Source organism: Epargyreus clarus, unplaced genomic scaffold, assembly GCF_041222505.1.
Source record: "Epargyreus clarus isolate Ecla_fem2 unplaced genomic scaffold, WU_Ecla_fem_2.2 ptg000004l, whole genome shotgun sequence".
Classification (NCBI taxonomy): domain Eukaryota; kingdom Metazoa; phylum Arthropoda; class Insecta; order Lepidoptera; family Hesperiidae; genus Epargyreus; species Epargyreus clarus.
The window spans coordinates 7,291,980-7,315,057 of NW_027332212.1; the positions used below are offsets into that span (position 1 = coordinate 7,291,980).

Here is a 23,078-nt window from a genome sequence, read left to right on the forward strand (position 1 = left end):
ATCGAGAACGTATCGTTATCGAAAACGAAAAGTTAGTGTGCACGATTCGACAATACCACTAAAACTCAATGGTAAGCCAATCATTTTAGAGAGAAAAGCTTATAACGAGATGCAATATAAATTAGACATAACAAATCATGGTGTCCTTACTAAATTGAATTATCGATAAACACAGCTTAATTTAAAGAAATATAAAATGGAGTATTAAAAACGTAAATTAATTCACAAAAACTAAAATCATAAATCTAAATAGAATTTAGATTGTATCTCATTACAAATTGCAAAATGTTAAAAAAACTACAAACATAAATGTCACACCCAATCGTATGCTATTACCCTTCGAAATACCATGTATTGTGAAGCAACTTGTACGAGTGGTGACGTCAAAAATTATTTTAAACCTAAAAACAGCAGCGCATAAACAGCAAATATAAGACAGAAATAGATGTGGCATTGTATATACCGCATTTGAACTTCGAGTTCTATTTTTAAATAGTTCAATAACTTTACGATTCGAGAGGCTCCCGTGCTTACCACAGCTCGCATGTCAGTGCTCAGTGAGTCACCGCAAGGCGATCTCTGGTGCAAGGACTGCACTCTACATAGGGTTTCCAATTTCGATTGGACCCGAATTCTCATGAGAGACCGAATCTCAATTGACTTTAAATCTGACTCGCTTCATCTGCATATATTGTGATACTGTAATGTTCGAGATATACTATATCAGATAGGTAATCAAATAATGTGTACCTCATGAAATTAAGCGAACAATTATTTTTGTGTATGCATGCCGCCCATCTGCTGTGAACTGTACTCTACCACCCTTGCACTGTAACGGATTGCAATTAGGATCACGTAAACACTCGTGACAAAGTAGTACTTGGCTTAACACCACTGTTAAACACCAAAATATATAGATTGTGATAATATTATATAGGTTCATACAGATAATTTCATCCTCCCGTTAGAGTCAAACTACGTAGAGTACTATCTGTTTCATTAAAAAGGTAAAAAAATAATTTATGGCTACTCTAAAATTTTTGAATAGAATAATGCTGTTATATGGGTGTGTATAAAACGCAAAGGTCAAAATATTACATCAGTATCTGTGAATATATTTAGACATTTTTCTTTTTTATATTACAAATACAATATTATATATAAAAGTCTCGTGTCACAATGTTAGTTACCGTACTCCTTCGAAACGGCTGTACTGTGTAGGTCTGAGAATCGGCCATATCTATTTTACATACCCGTAAGTGATAAGGGTTGTTCACCCTTAACATTTTTTTATTCATATGGCCACACAACGTTTGCCGGGTCAGCTATTAGACATATATTATTATAATATTTGTTATAGTATAATGCGAAATACATTAGCATAACCCGATAGGCTATATTCAAAGATTTTAAACGATGTTTTAGTCTTTATTTTTTTAAAACCTTTATAGCTACATAAATTAGAGGCTAAATCAAAGGGTTCGAATAAAATTCTTATAAAACGTTCCTTCGAGGTCTGTTTGCCCTCACTTATAAGGTCCCTAAATGGTAGCGAAAAGCTCGTTTAATGACCCTAATTCGGCACTTAACCGGAGCTTTTTATAGCAAAAACGTATTAGGTTGCTTTGATTGACTGTCTGGCTGTGATACATGACATAGAACATGATATACGTAGAAATACCACAATCAAATTAGTCTAAAATAAGTCAAAACTTCCTACGGTATGGTTGAATATAGAAATTATACTACCGTTTCAAAACCTAATAGATATTACTTACATATTAGACTTGGCTGTCTGGTTGTGTTATCGTTTTCACGTGACTATTATAGTTACCTAAAATCTGCGTAAAAGATAGATAATGATATGATATATCATGATAAAATAGATTAATGATTCCTTTATATTCTGTCATTTCTGCTTAATAGCCATACTATAACACGACCGAAATGAATGATATTAAATTTAAAACTGATATTCATTACGTTAGTCATTATTGTATTACGAGGTTGATGTCAATCATTAATTTGGCTTTGCTTGTTGTACTCATTATATTTTCGTAAACTTACCATTTACTTTATTGTAAGTAATTTATTAATAAATATCGATTTGGTAAATGAAGGAGAAATAAACGAAGAAATATCGTCAATATAAATCAGTTTCTTTATTAACGCCAACGTCCACTTTAACGTCAATTAAAATTTTGGTATTCAAGTGATTATCCGAACCTAGATTTAGGAATAATATTACTTTAAATTTTCATACCACAGACACTAATTTTTGACATGTTTATGAAAAGTACTCTCTTATCAAAGAAATGTTTGCATATCTAGGTAAATATTTGTCTAAATAGTGTCATTTGTGTTGTAAGAGACACTTCATACGACGCGTTCTAAGTGATAGCAACGCAAATGTGGCCGATCTTCTTACTTCAATCCTATCTGGATTTACTTACAAACGGTTTGAACAGTAGCCAGTTTATTATCAGGTTTCTTTACTTATCATTCATAAATTACAAACGGTTTGAACAGCAGCCACTTTATAGGTTTCTTTACTTATCATTAATAAAAAATCAGATACATTACCAAAACAATAATGGCGCAAGTATCGGGAAATGCGACATTCCGGTATTCACACAAGCCGCTCCCACGCAACAAGGTGAGCCGGCTATTCTTAAATTGTCATTCTCAGTTGCGTTATGATGATCAGCGGTTTACCTCATACATAGATACTGTACGCAAAGTAGCACACGCTTCTGAATCACCCTCATTTGATAGCCTAACAAGTAATCTTAATAACTATTTTGAAAGCCTTTAAAATATCAAATCAAGTTTTTATTTTTGCGTAAATATCAAAATATCATCTTTTAATTTATTTATTGTCAATTACATAGTACCTAAATTATTTACAATATTAACCTAATAGAAATACAAAAATAATAATTAAACAGGTTTTGAAATAGTTATGAAAAAAAAACAAATATTTTTACACGAAAAAGTAATTAATAGCAAACATTACCAGTTTGCCAGTCCGATACCGATATTTTTTTATCTTATACTAGCTGACCCGGCAAACTTTGTACCGCCTCAAAATCTATTTATCAAATATATTTCATATAAAATATAGCCTATGATAATGTAGCTTTCGAATGTTGAAAGAATTTTTAAAATCGGTCCAGTAGTTTTTGAGCCTATTCATTACAACCAAACAAACAAAGAAAGATTTCCTCTTTATAAAAATTAAATTTAGCGTATAAAAGCAGAAAATGGGGTGTTGTGATTTGTGCGCTATGTGAGTGACCAATCTAGTGGTAATCTGGGTTTCATAAAATAAAAAAAATGTGAGCCGTCACGGGACGCCTGGCAGATGTGAAACATCGACATTATTTTGTAAAAGTAATATGCAGAAAAGAACATATTGTGATAGGAACTAAATATGTCATAATGATAAAATAAAATATTACGATTGCGCATGGCGACGCGTCGCCACACCGTACACACTACTGCATATAGACTGTATATATACACTACACTGTCGCCACGGCATGCGTCGCCACGCCAGAAATCGGTTTTACGTGCGGCTATAGATGTTTCACATCAAAAATAATTAACTTACTGATGACTTGATGGTGTGTCATAGTGTGATTTTGCTTTCTTTGCAGGAGGCTGATCACTTTCACTCTCTAAATTATCACGGTCAGACATTTTATTATTAGAAAAATAATTTGTTTTCAAGCATTGATCTATAACCTGAAGTTACGCCGCAAGCGGGCAAAACTTGAAACATACAAAATACGTCAAGTGGTGTAAAACGAGTTAAAACGACTCCAGTCGCTCTCGCGCGGCGTAGTAATACACACTAATGTCACTGAACACGTTAAACGTCATTATTTTGAATTTTAAGCCTCAAAATGCCTTCTTGTGCAATGCGTAAATGCAAAAATTATGCTCGAATAAGAAACAAGCTTCATGGAACCACCTATCACACGTAAATAAAGAGAAATTATTAAATTTTGTTTATTTTTCGTGTTCGATCCGCCATGATTACGTGAGTAACCAGAAAGAGACAAAGTATGTTTTTGTCAATGAAAGTGATAAAGACGCATAATGCATGGTCATAGATCAACAGAACAGAAGTGACATTTTATTGAAGCTCACGATGTTCATATGTCGTATGTTATAGTTTAAGATCCCACTGCTTAATTTTTATATTAGTGTGTTTTTAGTCAAAATATAACTTTTTATAGTTTATTTTAATAAAATAAAAGCGATATATGGGAAATTCTGTATCCTAATCTCTAAATTTTCTTCGATACCTGTGGTAAATAATAAAAAATATTACCATAAAATTTATATAGGATAGTATACGGTATTTTAAAATTTCTTTAATTGAATAAATTAACCTAAACATAATTTAATAAACAATCTTTGTATAGCCAGAAATTAATCCTCAAAAAGACCACGGTAAGATTCGAATCTTATATATATAATTCGCATGTCACGATGTTAGTTACTTTACTCCTGCGAAACGGCTTTACTGATTTTCATCAAAATTTATATGCATATTCAGTAAGTCTGAGAATTGGCTACTATCTATTTTTCATATCTCTTAAGTGATAAGGGTTGTTCACCCTTAACATTTTTTTTATTTATATGGCAACACAATGTTTGCTGGGTCAGCTAGTACATAACATTTATAAAATGTACACAACTTTTCAATTAATGGTCGTGTGTAAAATAAAACTGAAAATAATAAACATAAATTAGTAAAGATACTTCGCCGCCTTGAAATTGAATGAAGCCACAAACGGCTTATTAGTAAGTTCTTTTTTTTTTAATTCTTGACAAATAAAAACATTTTTAGAGAAAATTTACAAATAAATAACTAATACTGCGTAATTTACATAATAAATAAATAATTATTTCAAATATTTTAGGGACATTTTAGCACGGAGACGTGGCAAAACTTTTTTACGCAACTATTTCAATTCTCAAAACTGGGTACATTTTCTTGTTAGGAGTGAGTAATCTTTACTAATCTATGATAATAAATATAAACAATTTTTAAATCGTATATTTTAAACCAGTCGATACATCTGTATAGATACATTCTTTCAAATTATATATTTATATAATAATAATTTATTTAGTTAAACTGTACTATAACATTTCTACGTAAACGATGTACTAAAACTATTATCGACAGTTTTGGACATTTTTTACCTTCTGTTCCATTATTTCATTGTCTTTGACAAGCATGCGTATCAATGGGAAAACCACCATACGTCCCGTTTTTAACGGGACAGTCCCTTTTTTCGATGCTTCGTGCCGTTGTCTCCGAAATGAACCGTTGCCATTGTCAATTAAGTAACAGTAAATATTATAATTATGAAAAAAACATGGAGTGCTCCATTTATCAGTTTTCATAAAGCGCCCCACATTTTTTGCACAATTATACTATTTACTTTTCCTTAAATGATTCCTTGATTGAAAATTATTTTCTACTTTTTAGTTAATTTTATCATAAAATCGTGTTTTTTATTATTTTTAACTATATTTTTTCAAGTAAAAAGTATTTGACATAAAAAAATCAATGTCCCGTTTTGACTGAAGTAATCATTAGTCACTATATTCCATTGTCAATATTTACGTTTGCGTACACTTGAAACGCAAGGTCAAACACTAGTTGTCTCTTTTTATCACATTGTTCTAATAGCTCTGTCCCTTATAGAACATTTTTCTATGTAGTTAAAGGTAAGCGTCGCCACGCCAGAAATCTTTTTTACGTGCGGCTATAGATGTTTCACATCAAAAATAATTTAAAATATACATATATCACAACAAGATCTACATTTTCATTAAAAAATCCTCCATATTTTTATTTCATTTTAGCTTTACTTAGATAATTGTCCCAATAAAAATTATGAGAAATAAATATTTTTTGACTATTATAAAATCGCGACAATTATGTAAATACTAGCTTTCGCCCGCATCTCTACCTGCGTGGTTTTCGGGTCTAATTATATAATTAGTATTCTACATATCAATGTAGATCATGAACTATATGTGTGCCAAATTTCAATCAAAACAAACCAGTAGTTTTTGCGTAACATACATCCATCCATCCTGACAAACTTTCGCATTTATAATATCGGTAACATAGTAAAATAAAATAATATTATGGTGTGTGCACACGTTAGACGAAGTTATAACCAACAACAATATCTCAAGTGTATAAGCATCCACAATAATCTACATACACGTGCTACATACATGTCATGTGTGAACAAGTATTAATACCGGTACCTGATAGACCGGAAATAATCCGTTGAGACATATTGAATAACATGACGCACTAAACAAAGAGCAGCCTCCGTGAACTGAGATTATGTTCCTTACAGATAATGTGTTACGGTAGTTTATTTTTTCTATTTTTAACATTGTGGAAATATGTATTGTTTTATACTAGAAGGGGAATAAGACGATTTTTTGAAAAATAAGCTCGTAGTAAGGTTACTGTTTTTATCACGGGTTGTTGTAATATAGAATTAAAAGAGATTTTTTATAATATAGGAGTAGCAGACGAGCATGCAGTCCACCTGATGGTAAGTGGCTACTGCTGCCCATGGACATCTGTTATCAATCCCAGGTATGATTAGATTCCTTCATTCCCGCCAGTACTTTCTGTATGATATTAGATATAAATTATTGATGCCATCAAAAACACTGCTTGTAAAAAAATCCAAGCCTCGCCATTCAGCTCTTCCACCGTAAAAAGTCGTGAAATCCATGAAATCCAAGTCGGTTGGTTCATACAGACTCTACTTAAGAGACCTTCTGTCTTAAGGTATTATCTCACTATCTAACCTAACAACATCTCATGGGACCATATCAATATTAAAAATATTTTATGTTTCAAATAAATAGATTGGATTTGGCAATCGTACTAAACGAACTAATTAAATTTAATATACATATACTTGTGATATACATTTTTTTTTATAATATAGAGGAAGCAGACTAAGCTGGAACGCCTCGGAAAAGTATATTTTCATTACCGCACTCTTGAAACTAGAACATAGCAGCGCTTAAGACGCAAAAATTGATCTAGCGGTGGTGGTGCTGGAAGCGGTGATACCACAAACAGTTCACATTGTGTTTTAATCGCATCATATCGTAGCACACGAGTAACATTACTACGATTGCCAAGTCCAATCTATTTATTTGAAACATAAAATATTTTTAATATTGATATGGTCCCATGAGATGTTGTTAGGTTAGATAGTGAGATAATACCTTAAGACAGAAGGTCTCTTAAGTAGAGTCTGTATGAACCAACCGACTTGGATTTCATGGATTTCACGACTTTTTACGGTGGAAGAGCTGAATGGCGAGGCTTGGATTTTTTTACAAGCAGTGTTTTTGATGGCATCTCATTCCTTTTTGTAGGTATGCCTACTTTTTTTCCTTTCCGGGACCTTCTATTACTTGAATGTCAACAACAGTTTTTTTTAAAGCCCCCTCAATGTCTTACGAGAATTAGCGTTCTTTTTTGTAGGTAGTATTTGTAGTTATTGTAAGAATTATTATTTGAAGAGTATATTAATAAAACATATTTTCCGCTAGACCACGTTTTTATTCATTTCTATTTTAATCTTGAGTCACCGAACAATATCATTTTATACACAACCAGTAATATAGATTACAATTTATATTAAAAAGGTTCTTACAATACGCCCCCTTTATCTATATTACCCACCTATAACAAAACTCTACATAAATACTACCAAACATAACTCTTTCGTGGAACGGGCTAAATAGTTGAATCTCCCCACTAAACTCTGACACGGTAGACTACTGTTACTATCTGAGTTACCTTTTGTTTATTTCAAATCAACCTCCATTGAAGTTGATACGGACTTACAAACGGACATACCAAAGGCTTGCAATAATTTTAAAATACATTGTTTTTGGTCTTAAATAATCACTCAGTCATCTATAAGCATGCTATCACGCGGCGGTCCAACAAGAATTCAAGTTTGATTTTATTTTAGCACAAATTACGATCAGGCCTACACTCAGGCCGTTACAGGACCACTCTCTGAAATTAAATCACACGTTAAAAACTTATAAAATTTAGTTTATTTCCTCTCTCTAACATGATAACGCCTATTACTATCATTACTTATATCAACAGATTCACGTTCCATTACTTCAGACTCGCTTACATCCGTCATAGCATTAGTCACATTACTTACTTTACTTGTATCTGTAACCGCAGGCACACATACACCTATATCACCTGTAACACCCGCATCAGTCATGCACTCTTTTCATTCATCACCACTTCATTCGAACATGACAATAAATTAAATCGAAAAAGTTAATATTTTGACAACTGGAATTACTCCCGTTATCCTCAGGAAAAACATCGTCTAAAAACTTAACAACTCGACTGATTGTGATTTCACGTGTCTTCGTATTAAATAATCGATATCTTCTTATGAATATCCGACAAAAATTATTGGTTTTGACTTTGCATCCAATTTTCGTCTTTTCTGTTTGGTATAAGAGTATACGCTGCACATCCAAATAAGCATAAATAGGTAACATCTACTCGTTTCCTAGACCATTTTTGTAGTGGCACGCAGTCTTACACTGCCTTCGTCGGACTCCGGTTTTTGATATAAATCACAGTATTTAACGCTCTTGCACAAATGCGCTGCAATTTATAATAGACTTCACGATTTTTCGATAATAGTTCTGTTAGCTCTTTCAACCATACCATTCTGTTTGGTGGTATATACTATATATCACCTTCTGATGTAGAATTTCATTTGTTGACAAGAAAATATCGTAAGCTCTATTACAAAACTTCGTTCCACCATCTGATCTCATACACTTGTTCGACTTGCTAGTTGCCTTTTTAACGCGAACTTTGTATTTTTTAAATTTCGTAAAGTCTCACTCTTATGTTTGAGAAAATTAACATGTGTCATTCGAGTATATTCGTCGATAAATAATAACATGTACCTTGAACCATTGAATGAAGTAGCTTCCATGGGACCACATAAACCTGTATGTACGATCTCCAGTATATCGTTCGCTCCCGTTCAAAATTTTGGAAATGGTTTCTTACTAGTCGACATATCCGTCGTAATGTTCACATCATCAAGACGAGTCACAATATTCTTTAAAATTCGCATATATTCCGGATTAGTACGGGCTAGTCTTCTATGCCAATATTTATTTGACATTATCAAATTATTAGTCTGTATTTGTCTTCTGTATTGAACCTGTAGTTATTTTTAAAATTATTACTTGCAAAGTATATTAATAATACATATATTCAGTTAGACCATATTTTTCACCGAACAATATCGAAAAGTGCATTAGCGAAAAGTGCTGAAAGGGGTTACGAGGCCGATTTTGATAAAAACTATAACTGCATCATTAGTTTTTAAAATATCTTTTTCCTTAGCCGGGAATCGAACGAGTTCTGTTTTAAAAAAATACACCCTCTATATTATTCCACTATATGATAGTGTTGCTTATATGGATAAAATTCTGGAAAGTAATATTATGTGACAAATTAAAGTAAAAGGAAAATTTTGAAGAAAATACATATATTTTCATACCTTGGTATACTAATCCTTAAGGATTATACGTAACATATCACTTATGTATAATTCTTTAGGACTATACATAAGTCATAAAATTGAAGAATTTGTTGGTTAATCAACTAATTCTTCGATGTTATGGCCATGATTTACGGCTTAGTATGAGAAAGTAATAGGTTGGCAACTAAGTTCCCGCCGAGGATTTATTTTTTAATAAAAATAGATAACTGATTCATTAGTAAATTCTTATTTTTCGTTGTTTACAACTTCGTAATAACGTTGAATATGATTTTCAATATCTCTTTGTTAAGTAATCACTCGGATTTGACTCGAAAAAGTCATTCTCGCAAATTGTCAACTTTACATCTGTATGTAAACTCCGCATACGCATAGCAAGTTACAAACACATAGCAATTTACAAATCTATTATAATGGTCCTAGAAATAACCTTAACTAAGTCGAACATAAAAATACAAATTCTTGGAGAACAAAACGTCCGCTTTCGAATGATTTAAAACAAGGCCAAAAATTTGTTAATATGCGAAATGTTTAAATTATTGAATGGCGGTAACTTAACTGCCAAATTATTATGAAAAAAATTGAATTTTCTTAAAAATGAGGCTTTTCCTTTACTTTGTCATTTATCATTACTTTCAAGAATTTTATCCTTATAAGCAACACGATGAGGTAGTGGAATAATATAGAGGGTGTATTTTTTTTCAAATATTACGTAAGTTGAAAACATGATTTTTTGTTTGTGTAGATATTGGTTTGTCTTTAATGCCATTTGGTAGGTTTAGGTTTAAAACGGATAGGGCAAAAAGAATTGTATAATTAGGGTAATCCGTTTGAAAGTTATTAAGGATTTTACATTGTGAACTTTGTAAAATTTTATAATTATGTATGGTTATTTTCATACAGACATTTATTTAAGCGCAACAAGGGCGAAATTTGCCTAAACATTTGTTTCCTTGGAAACAAATTTATTATTATTTTATAATACTGTGACAGTTGCTTTACCTCACGACAGTTATTGTATTTTGTGTATGTTACCGTTAGATTGCAGAATACGTTAGCATACACATTAACTAGTTAGTCTCAAGATTAGCTAGAAGATAATAATATGCAGATTAACTATGTAGTAAAATTCGAAACATCTTTTCAGACTTCTTCTTAGGGCTAAAACATATGCCTTTTTACGACATAACGACGTATCGTGATACATAGCGACATCATGCCGCAAAGCGATATCGTTTCTTGAAAATATGCAATGTTTGTCGTAAATTCATGACACGACGACGCATCATGGCATGCACGAAACGACGTCAAGGGGTGAAAATTGATAAAATCTTCGTTTTGTACTTTAGGTAATGGGCAAGCTAACCTGCGTTTTAACTGATTAGGCACATTAGCCGCAACATATATAGTTTTATTCTCATGACATTTGTCAAAAATTCGGAATGTTTTTGATATTATATTACTTTTTAGGGTTCCATACCTAAAGGGTAAAAGCGGAACCTATTACTAAGCTGTCCGTTTGTCTGTCTGACCTAGAGCTCTATTCCTGGAACCTTAATAAATAGAAACTTAATTTTTTTACGGAATATGTATAATGATGGCCACTTTAACAACAAGTACTAAAAATAAAAAGAAAAACTTTCAAATAAAGGAAAGTTTTTTTTTTTCTTTATGAGGAGGAAATCTTCAAAAGGTACCCGATGACGTGAAAGTGACGCGGGGTTATGTGGGACTTTTACCGCACTAAAACCCCCCGGTGGCCGTCCTCAATGTTTGTTGGAGAACTCCGGGATCTCCGACGAAACGCAACCGAAGTCCTCCAAGCGCGATGCCCCGATCGAACTCTGCCCTGGGGGAGCAGTTTCGCTCCTCCCAAACTATCCGGTGTTCACGACGGTATGCGATCACACATACCGCCGTCCTTCCCGGGGACACTTATAGGACGGTTCGAGCTCCCACTCTTGCCACGCCCAACTCCGGAAGCCCCCTTTTAGTCGCCTCTTACGACAGGCAGGGGATATCGTAGCCCTATTTTAGTCCAGGAACTACAGGGACAAACATATAAGGACCTGCTATTTTTTGGCGTTTTTCACTTTATCTATTGAACCGTAATAGATGTTACAGTTGACATTTTCACAATGCATTCTATGGCTGCTATATTATCAATTAGTAAATATAAAAAACACATGTTTTTTTTGTACGGAACCCTCAGTGTACGAGTTCGATTCGCACTTCACCCATTATTTGTATTGAAGTTAAATTGAAGTTGGATTTGAAAACTTCTTTTGTCTCGAGAATAAAAACAATTGACGTCGCCAATAATAGTAGGGGAGCCCAAGAGGGGATTTCGAGAGTGACTCGAACGCGGCAGATTAAGATATGGGAGATACCTTACATCCTATAGAGTATCTTAAACCATCCATTTGGGAGGTTCGCACGGGGAAAATATCGTGAAATCTATAGTAGCTTAATTACATGCTGAAAACAATAAATTTATAACAATCTGACGATTTGAGGATGGCGTTAGGGAGTAATAAGGTTGCAAAAAAATCGTTACCTGGACATACTTGAGCGCGGTATTTTTTTTTTAAATAAAGGAAATAATGCTAGAAAACGGGTAACATCATAATCATACCACACGTTGATGTAGTGAAAAACAGTCATTTAAAAAGACAATATGTACATACACTATCTGATAGCGTCACTTATTAGCATGAATCCCTGGAAAGTACTGGTGTATAACAAGCTAAAGGAAAAGGCAAATTTTATGGAAAATACATTTTTTTTTTGCACTTTCGAAGAGTCACTGACAGTCTTTCGAATCGAATCGTCAGTCTTTCGAATGGGCGACTCATCTGGGGTAACTTAATATCCCCTTTTGAAAATCTAATGCACTGGTGTAATTTTTTTTCTCCATTTTTACCTCTCGTATGGCTGCAAACCAGCAGATAAACATATTTCTGCTGCGCCTTGAGTATGTCCATCTGACTCATTTTTTTACATCTTTCGAATCCTCTAGAAGCTATACCCACCGTGAATCTAAAAATATCATACAAACTTTTCTTCACTCACTAAAGTGTAATCTATACAATCGTATAGGTCCAAACGACGCTCGAGTTTCTATCCATTTAGCATCATGGGCTCCCCTACTACTCGTACATTTCGCGGACAGGAACACAGATTCATTAACTGCAAATATAACTTTGTAATCCTATATACTTATATAGGATACAAAGTTATTTTATGTAGTTGGTGTATCTAGATAACCGGACAGAAATTGCAAAATATTATAGTTTTTCCGTGAGTTATATGCTAAACACTAATTGTATTCTCAATCTTAACCTTCTATGTCTGCTAGAAGTGCCTAAACATTTTGATGATCGGTCAGTCAGTGAGTGACAAAATTACGAACTTTGACTACTTGTAATTCTTAAACTACTGGTTCAAATTAAATGAAATTGGTAATACACCGTGTCTATACAATGCTTGCTTGGCTCCTGAAAATTCAGGCTTCTAGCTTCATATGCAACGAAGTTACAGGGGGTCAAAAATGGGCCGAATTGCTTCGAGAAAAGAATGCTACGGCCGTGCCGCTATTTTTGGCTTTGGCTCGACTTGGCGGAGGCACTGCCGTGCCTCCAGATATTGGAATAAATTATGGATATTTGATACAAATGCTATTTTTCTTTAGGTAAATAAACCAATATGAATAAGATTCTCATGTGTTTAATACACGTGTAGTCCCGCGGCTTATATAGGTCGCAACTCGTAACAACGTCTCGCGCGGACGGGAGTTGGATTGGTGACCGCTAGTAGCTCAGTTTCATGCGCTTCCGTGATTCGGAGGGCACGTTAAGGTCTCGGTCTCAGTTGTTCATTAGATAATAGTCATGGAATTATATGAGAATTAGTTTAAAACATCAATCACGGTTTACTACTAATCTCCACAAATACACATAACAGTATGAGTATAAAAAGGCCGTTTTATTTTATAGACACTGAAAAAAATGGTAGTGTATTTTTAAAACTTTTTGTTTTGTAAAAAAAATTATTTTGGTAAACGGGAACATAATGTAGCAGTTTATTGCTAGTTGAGTATAAAACTGGATTGACAAACCCTTTTTTGATTAAGACCCAATGCATAACTCACCAAGTTGCTTAAGCGAAAAACAAAAAAAAACGTAATTATAGACACCATGTGGCATTGCGCTTTTTATCTTTAATGAAATGATCGTTAGTGACAAATTTTAATGATTTTTCCACTAAAATATGGTAAATAGAACGATCAATAAAACAAATGGATATTTGCAAAGTCAATTACCAATATTTCAACGGTAAATCAAAAAAGAATATTCTGTTAAGATAATCATACTCGAAACTAAACGATGAACAAATCGCTTTCTCCTCAAATACCTCTTACTAAACAATGCCTAGTACATGCTAATTGCCGAATGCCGTAATTAGCGGTATGATTCATTACTGTTTCACTTTTCCTGCTATACATCTAACGTGAAACAATGCGTAAATATCGTGACCGAATGCGATTAGTTCCTAACAACGTAACACTTCGAATACTTTATATTTAACACGATCGTTCCCAATAAAATAAAGAGCCAAGGTCCCAGTTTTAACAAACGATACGCACGCAAATCCACGATTCGGTTTCACGCTATTAACTATAAACAAACTTTACAAATGATCTGTTACGAATTGTTGTTTACTGTTGAACTATAGCACTAACTGAATCACTGAACATCCTTTATCACTGCATTGTATCACGGTAAACAACACAAAACTTATCACTAGGTCACGTTATATTATCACTTCGATCTCCTGTGACATAGATTTTTATTGATTTAAGTCACGTTATACACTTCTATGTCACTGAGGCATTTTCTTTTTCGCTTCTCATTAATTCCGAACGTAATTGAGAGAAGGCCGCGCGATGCTGGGAACTGCACTACACTAACCTAAGCTATTGTATGCAGGTGGATTGTACGGATTGTACTACACGTCCGTTTGCCTTATAATGGACATTTTCCATTCACACAATAGAGCAATCCGCTCGCTGAGAGATCGAGTAGACTGGCTACTTTTTCGTGAGGCCAATAGTTAATTCCGTTGGTATTCAGCGCACCGATGATTACGAGTGATTTTCGAAATTAATTAGCATTTAATTCGTTCGTTTAGTGCTCTAGTAGCTTAACTTTTGTTATAAGGCAAAATTTAATAAAAGCCGTCGGTGTCCAGTGTATTGATGCTTAAAAATTGATAATAACTGCCACTCATTTTTTTTATTTAAATAATTTATATGTGTTCCTCTTTATGAAAAGGTAAACAAAATTATATTTTGTTAAATTGGAATCAGACAAGCGCCATCACAATAAAAATGACATAATTGAAACTATTACTAAATCAATTCGCACTCTTTTTAAGTTTAACCTGCTTTCCAAAAAAAATGTTAATTCGAAAATATGTTACTGGTTTTTTGAAAGTTTCGTAATTAACAAAAGACAAACCGTTTCACGAAACGAACAAACTACAAGATCAACAAAAAAAAATCGAAAATATTATTTATGTAACCTACTTTCAGATCCACTGCTGGCCACGAATCATCTAGCAGTACCACTAGTATGATATTATACTACTAGCAGTCAACCACGCCGGATTAGTGTCGATGGATACAATTCCAAAACATTTAAGAAACCTTTTGAGTATTTCGAGTAGTTCTCAAGTATTAACTTTGGAAACATCAATATTTATCGAAGAACCTTCAAAGTCGATTTAGTAGCTCGTCTGTATAACTCCAAGTCTACGAATAGTACCGATACGTGACGTAGGGCCGCAAATCTCTGTGTTTGGGTCATATCTACATACGAGTGTACTTGTACTTCACTCGTAAATACGAAACGTGTAAACCGTACCAAGGTGATAAGCGTTTAGCGTGTTAGATCGTTACATTCTTATTAGATATAACTTTGAATATGACGCAAACCTTACGTTAACATACCTACGTAGATACTGTTATAAAATAGTAATAACAACCTAATAAATAATAAGTAGTATAAACTTTGCAATTTTGGTAAAATTTAATATTAACAACTGTTATAAAATCTTACAATTAATTTACATTTTTTTAATTGATGTATCAAACGAGTTTGCCACCTGTTGGTAAGTGGCCTCTACCGTCGATGGATACCTTTAATCAATCACATTAGATCGGTGTCCTAACTAAGGTCGGTCACTGATACGTAGCTATCACTAAATATACAGTTGGAACACCTCATGCCGTCCTTCTTTCGTCACCGCACTTAAAAAGCAGTCAAACGGCATTACAGTTTAGCATTATGACTTTTTATTATAAGGTCTACCTTCTAGATGGACTGGTTGATATTCTCTAAAAGTTACATCTTTGTGGACCGTAAGTAGGACTTCAATCCTACTTGTTCACTAAAAAGTATTTGATAACTAGGAATAAAAAAATACCCAAATTCCATATTGTCGTACTAAATAAGTTTTCACAATTTGTCCTTCTAAGAGTAGATAGAGTCCTTGTAAACACAGTACCCAAGAGAGCAGATTGCGTACGTTTAGATTGCGAGCTATTTGAACATTCGTAAACTCTATTTATTTTGGTATTCAGCCAGTTAGCAAATTATTCATTAGATTCCACTAAAAGCCCACAACAATTAACGTGTTTAGCCGCCTACGTGCTAGGCCAATCTGGGACCGTTAGTCTAAAGTTCTCAAACTTTAATAGGTACCCCTAAAGATTGTCAAATTAATAGCGTGTTCCTTTGCAAAACAGATCAATAGCGAATTGGAGTCGCTCACCGAAGGTTTCGTAAAATACCAAATAAGAAGTTAATACAAAATAATAAGTCAAGATGATATATAGAAAAGAAACATTTAAAAAAAGCGTTATATTAATAAATATGAGAAGTGGGTTACTCCATTGCCTAGGTTTTATCGCACACCCTCTACGATAAACTGGCGTACCCTAAAGAGTACACGTACTACAATTTGAGAACCACTGCTCTCAGAACATTCTGGATAAATAACTAAATAGTAATAAGAAATTATGTAGTTCTACAGTAGATTAAACTACCATACAATAATAAATTAAAAGTCATATTGTACGTGCTATCTTTTATTCAATTGTATTAGCAAAGAAGCATGTAAGCCACATATATATACTATGTATAGCGTAGCGAAATAATTGTAAGTCTATGGTAACCCATCTATTAATCAACCAAATACATGTAGTCCACCTACATGCTTGTTTGCTATTTTAATTAAATAAAAATATAACCTTAAGATTATATTAAGTCCTACGTAAGACCTACCTCAAATAAGATTCAATTCAAATACACGTAAATTCCAATGCCAGGAGTGTTGCTACTCCTGAGGGCAAAATCGGAATGCGTCCTTCAAACCTGGATATAACAGCGCCTATCACTGTAGTAGTTGTACCACGTATGTTACCGAGTAATGCCATCGAATTCGAACCGCGAAGGGTAGAAATTTTAAATTATAAAAAAATTAAAGGTGGTAGAACCCTTTGTAGGTCGGCTTCGGTGGCACCCCCGCTACATCTATTTTTGCCTCATAATAGCAGTGTTAAACGCTGCTGTGTTCTGCTTTGAAGGATGTGGTAAGGGAGACGTACTTTTCCGGGGCGTTCCAGTTTAGTCCTCAGGGGTAACGGCGCATCTATGGCGACCTCAGGTAGAAATATGTAGGTACTAAGTATGGTACCAATGCTAGTAATGCCATCGAATTCAAAATATAAAAATATATGTTTATTATTATTCAGTTACTCACAGTAGCTAGCGCTTCTTCATACGAGGCCGGGCTGACGGGCGACACGGAAGCGTCGCGGTGGATCGCTGCGATGGGCATGTCACTGCATCACTGGCTACCTGAAACAATCCTTGTATATAATAAAACTGTATAGATTGTACATTTACGCATACGTCAAGGAGAGGGATATATTGATGTAACGTAGAATTGTGGTGGTGTGGTGGTTGCTTATACTGTTGATTTACTATCGCCCCAGCAATCCTAGCTGTTATAGTGTATAGTATTAAAATTTAACCGCTCAGTCTGAGAATCTGAGTTTGTTAATAACGCGATACATAGTACTAATCAATTGAGTAGTATTAAGTATCACGTTTTATAAAAATCTGCACATATATGTAGATTTTTTAAAGAAAATCATTCCGTAGGTACTCTTCTCGAAGGTGGTAGTACCAACCCCCTGTGAACGACGTAGGAGGCGCCACCGCCACACTTTTCTGCCTGATAACAACAGAGATAAGCCCTGCTTCGTTCCGCTATAAAAGGTGTAGTAAAGGAGACAAGTTTTTTTTAGAGTTTTCCAACTTTGATCTCAAGCTTAGCCAAGAATCTAATCTTACAATGAGATTAATACAGATGTCTATGGGCGGCATTTGCCATTTACCACCAGGTGGACTACTTGTTCATTTGCTACTTCAAAATAAAAAAAAAATCCAATACTAATATATGAAACCTAGGGGTACTTAGTAATTTAAAGCTACATTCAAATGTCGCGTTCTTGCTATAAAGATAAAAACCGTGCAGTAAATAAACGTGCAAGTGACAAAAATCTTAAAGTGAGGCGCCAGTACTTTATAAAATACCAGTTTTTACGAGATTTTTCATATAACTTAGATTGGTATCGAAGGTCAAGTGTTATATAACTCATACATAATATAAACCTATGTGTCCGTATGTATACGTTAACATAATAATTTTTTTTTAAATATAGGAGTAGCAGACGAGCATGCAGTCCACCTAATGGTAAGTGACTACTGCCGCCCAAGGACATCTGTAATCAACGCCAGATAGATATTCCTGCCTGAGGACGGCCACAGATGGGCCGCTACCCCTGAAGACTAAGCTGGAAAAACGCCTCAAAAAAGTATGTCTCCCACTATATACTTTATAAGTGCAAATACTGCGCCATCTGTTATCGAATGGCAGAAATAAACGAAGTATGCTGGATACACTATATCCCATTAGTAATAATCTATCTAATGTTTATCCTACTGAAGATAGATATTTGACAATTTATTCATACTAGACATTGTCAAATTTCGATCTATAGTAGTTAAAAATTGGATAGATTGATTATCAATAACGGGCGTAAATACCACTAATTCAGTGTTAATTAAACTTCTGCTAAAGTTTTAAATTCAAAAACAAGTCAAAATTTTTGATTCTTATGTAAAATTGTAGCACATAACAAGTTATTTTTTTCACTTTAACCATTCTTTACTTCAACTTTTTTGTAAACACTTTTGTGGCTTCTAACGTCAATATAAAAACTCCTAACGCTACTACACATATTTACTGCAGTAGTTCTTCGTTTACTGCAGAAATATGATCTCAACCTCGCAGAGATTTCCGCTATATCAGTACTTACACGCCACAGAATTTACACACACGAGTAAGTGCAAAAATAAGTGTAAGTACGAGTAAATGTAAAAATAATACTTTAATGAACTGATTTGTCTTTTGCGAACTAACTATAATTTATATATTTCGGAAATTAACAATGGATATATTGTCAAATTTTAGACTAAGAACGATATTAACATATTTTGAATTAAATGAAATAGAATAGGAAAGCGCGAAGTATACATTATGACTGCTAACCATATATATACTACTAATAAAGACGTTAGTGGTATCTATGCTGCGATCAAACCTCTACAGCATACTGTCAGTCTCTGAAGTAACCTTCCAGGGTGTGGATGTCTTTATTGGTATATAGGTTATAGAACGCTGATGATTGGCAATTACCCTGTAATACCCCATCAAGTCCTATTGTATCCGCTACAGCTGGTCGCAACGTCGACATAGTAGTATAAATGAGGAGCATAACCAACTTAGGTCAATTGATTGATAAATGAATAAATCAATACATGGAAAACTAAAAAAGACAGGAGATATATTATTCCGAACTTCTCTACCAAATCAGTTGAAAGTTCATAAGTAGGAAAACAAACAATTTACTAACTTGTCTCACTCCCTTTTCTTATAGTAATCCATTTCCTTCACAAACACAGAGATATACAACATATTATGATCATACATACGTTCGTTCGTATACGTTTAAAACCACACAATTGCACAAAAAACAAATAATAAAATGGCTATAGCAAGAGCTATAAATGTTGATCACACACAACAACGTAATCCATAATAATGAATTATTTGAATTGATTTATGATACAAGGCAGTGAACGCAGCGTGACTCCATTCAATTAAGCGTTATTACGTACAGTGCAGGTAAGTTCCTGTGATCTATCGCTGTCATCGCTCATTAATCGCCTCTACGCCAGATCAGCATCAGTTTGACATCATAACGAATCAATCAATTATTCAAATATGAATTATAAAAAATAATTTGGTGCTTTTTCTAATCGGTTTATGTTCTTAGGTTTTATCGCGTTCACTGTTTAAATTTTTTATTTATTTCAAAATTTAGATATCTTTTAAATGTCTTATTATTTCTTAATCAGCCTTCCTCCGTTTTTGTCAATTCTATTTTTTTCTTTGTATTTTCATCTTAGTACCTTATATTATTTGTAACTTTCTTCTGTAATCTGCCGGAATTTGTAAGGCCCAAAAATATTTCAGTTAAGAAGATCATTAATGATTACAATACGGAGAAATGAATTTATGATTACTTTAAAAAGCTATACAGATCTTGTTATTTTTTCTGATATATACGATAGATAATTATACCACTTATTTTAGTACCCCTCATATTTTTTCAACAATCCCAACATGACCTTGGCAAGTGTGCCAGTAGCGTCAAGTGGCGACTGTACAAACACTCATTTCCATATTAGACGACACCGTGACTTACCCGTGCGGTACCGACTCCTTATGTAGATTATCTTTAAAATATAAAATATTAAAATAATGAACACAGAATTGAAATTCGACAGTATTTATGTAGGAGGTGTGCAATAAAGGTAAAGTCTCAGGTGCCTTGTATTCATTTATTATGTATATAAAAATCTCCGAACACGTGTACGTGACCCGTATTTTATTTGGAGTAGACAATAGCCGGTAAATCATTTTAGGTATTCAAGCAAAGAATCTAGTCACAATTTCGGTCTCCCAAAGGATTCAAGGTTTCGAATTCCAGTCCAATTTGTTACTTTCTTTAACTGCAAAACAAAATACCAAGAATTCGCTATGAATTTCCCAAATCTGTCATAGGATATGCTCAAATCAGAAATGGGACAGTAAGACAGCTTGATGCCAAAAAATATTATTTTTTGTCAAAAAATATGAAAATAATGTTACATGTAAATATAACAAGAGATTTATTTATCGAACACCCTACATAGAACATTATCAAATATATTATTCAATGTTTATCTACATCCACAATTAATATCCTATCTGCGACAATTTCCTAAGAATCGCTAATCCGATCGTTAGTGTGTTATTTCCGAGAAGCAATTATGGTGTGAACACGGCGGATGCAGTCGCCATAGACTATATAGGACAGAAGGTTAGTTATTCATAGTAATGGATTTGAATCATAGCGTTTATCTGCGGTTAGTGACAATTTTCTGCATAGTTTAAATAGGTAACTATTAGTTTATAGTTTTTATTGAAAATTAGCACAACGAATGTACAGTAGACCTTAGTAGTTACTACTGCCCAAGTACAACTGTAACCAAGTTCAAATAATATCTAGAAAAAATGTTACTTGTGAGTATTCAGTTAGTAGAGGTACTTGGTACAAATGTTTTTTTTTTTTTAAACAAATGATCGTCACAGCTGCTTCTGTAATTAACACCAAATATGCCTTTCTGACGTCAGCCTCAAATACGTTGTCACCCTTGCGAAGCAAGTTGGAATGCCTTATATTTAAGTGTATTTTTTAGTACACTCAAAATAGACCACAGCTAACTTAATACTGCTGTTAGAAGATTAATTTTAGTGTCGCCGTAGCCAAAATACCTGTCTTACCTTTAGTCGAGTCGTCGACATATCGACTGCCCGACATTTGAGATAACGTGTGTTTTACTTCCGATCATTATGGATCAGAGTTTTTCACGGGCCGATTAACCATATACAAGTTTTAAAAACATGATCTTAGTTGATATAATACTAAAATAGTAGGTTTAAGCCTAATTTGTGCTTTCCAGCAGTATCAATCGAACGTTCTATGTTTATAATACACGAAACGTTTCAGCCTGTTTTCTTCCTATCATAATAGATAATCGGTAAAGTGTAGAGAGCCTGTCACAATTTATTGACATTTTCCTCTTAAGTTGCGTTGCTTTGACATGAGGCGTATACTTCGCTTGAATGCGTTAATTATCATTAATTAAAATTGCAACTTATTGCAAAACATTTAGTAGTTCACGTGCTAAATTATTATTATTCACACATATATTATAATTTACTATTGAAATGCCACATTTACGAGGTAATTTATTTGCTAAACTGTATAATTGATCGATTAATGTTCTAAAAATCAAATCAAACTTTCAATAATTTTCGTTTCACAATTAAAATGTCGAAGTTAAGCAACAGTGGGTATAAACACGAAATATTAAAATAAGACATGCAAATAAAAATCAAACGTACAAAAAAAAATATTACATAGTACTCGGAGTAGCAGCCGAGCATGCAGTCCACCGGGATGTAAGTGGCTACTGCCGCCCATGGACATCTGTAATCAATCCTAGATTAGAACCCTTCCTGAGGTCGGTCACAGATGCGTTGCGATCGCTGAAGACTAAGTTAGAATGCATCGGATAAATATGTTTCCCTTACTACACCTTTCAGACCGGAACTCAGCACCACATAATAGTTTGTACTACTGACCGCCTAATAACCGCTAAACAGTATGTTAAGCGGTTGTTAAACAGTCAGTCTGGAACAACACTTTGTTAGTTGGCAGAAATATATGGCAGTGCTGCCTCCGGAATCGAACCACAAAGGGTTCTACCATCTTCATACAACGCAGAGATTTTTTCTATCTTATACTATAAGATCAGTTAACCAATAAATATAGTAGTTTATATACCTACATGAACTGACAGTCGATGTTTTCGTTAGAAAAACTAAAACACAAGTATTTTTTTGTTCATAACCACATTCTTATCTACAACATGTCTTAATTTGTCTAGTATGTATAAACGTCATAAAAATTTGTCATCGGTATTTTTACTAAAACCAGATAGGCGCACCTCGGAATCCTCGGAACCGGTATAACGAACCACATGCCAAATCTTGCCGTTACAATACCTACGAAATATATTTAGACTGCAACTAAAATAGAGTTGGATATATATTTTTAAGAAATTTAAGTAGCACGACACTATGCAGTATATCTGTAGTGAATTAGTGATCTATGTGATTACAGCTCCTTGTGGACGTCTC

General features: G+C 33.8%; 1 protein-coding gene across 2 annotated transcripts in view; it reads right to left on the minus strand.

Moving 5' to 3' along the window:
• The window catches only part of chas (chascon), a 168,606-nt gene that overhangs the window by 117,961 nt on the left and 27,567 nt on the right, over positions 1–23,078 (minus strand). Inside the window, exon 2 of one of the 2 annotated variants that reach the window (XM_073093047.1) lies at positions 17,460–17,553. In XM_073093047.1, the coding sequence (XP_072949148.1) occupies positions 17,460–17,537 (78 nt within the window). In that variant the 5' untranslated portion in view covers positions 17,538–17,553. Of the gene's footprint in view, positions 1–17,459; positions 17,558–23,078 lie in introns of both variants that reach the window. The other variant, XM_073093046.1, reaches the window with a different exon arrangement.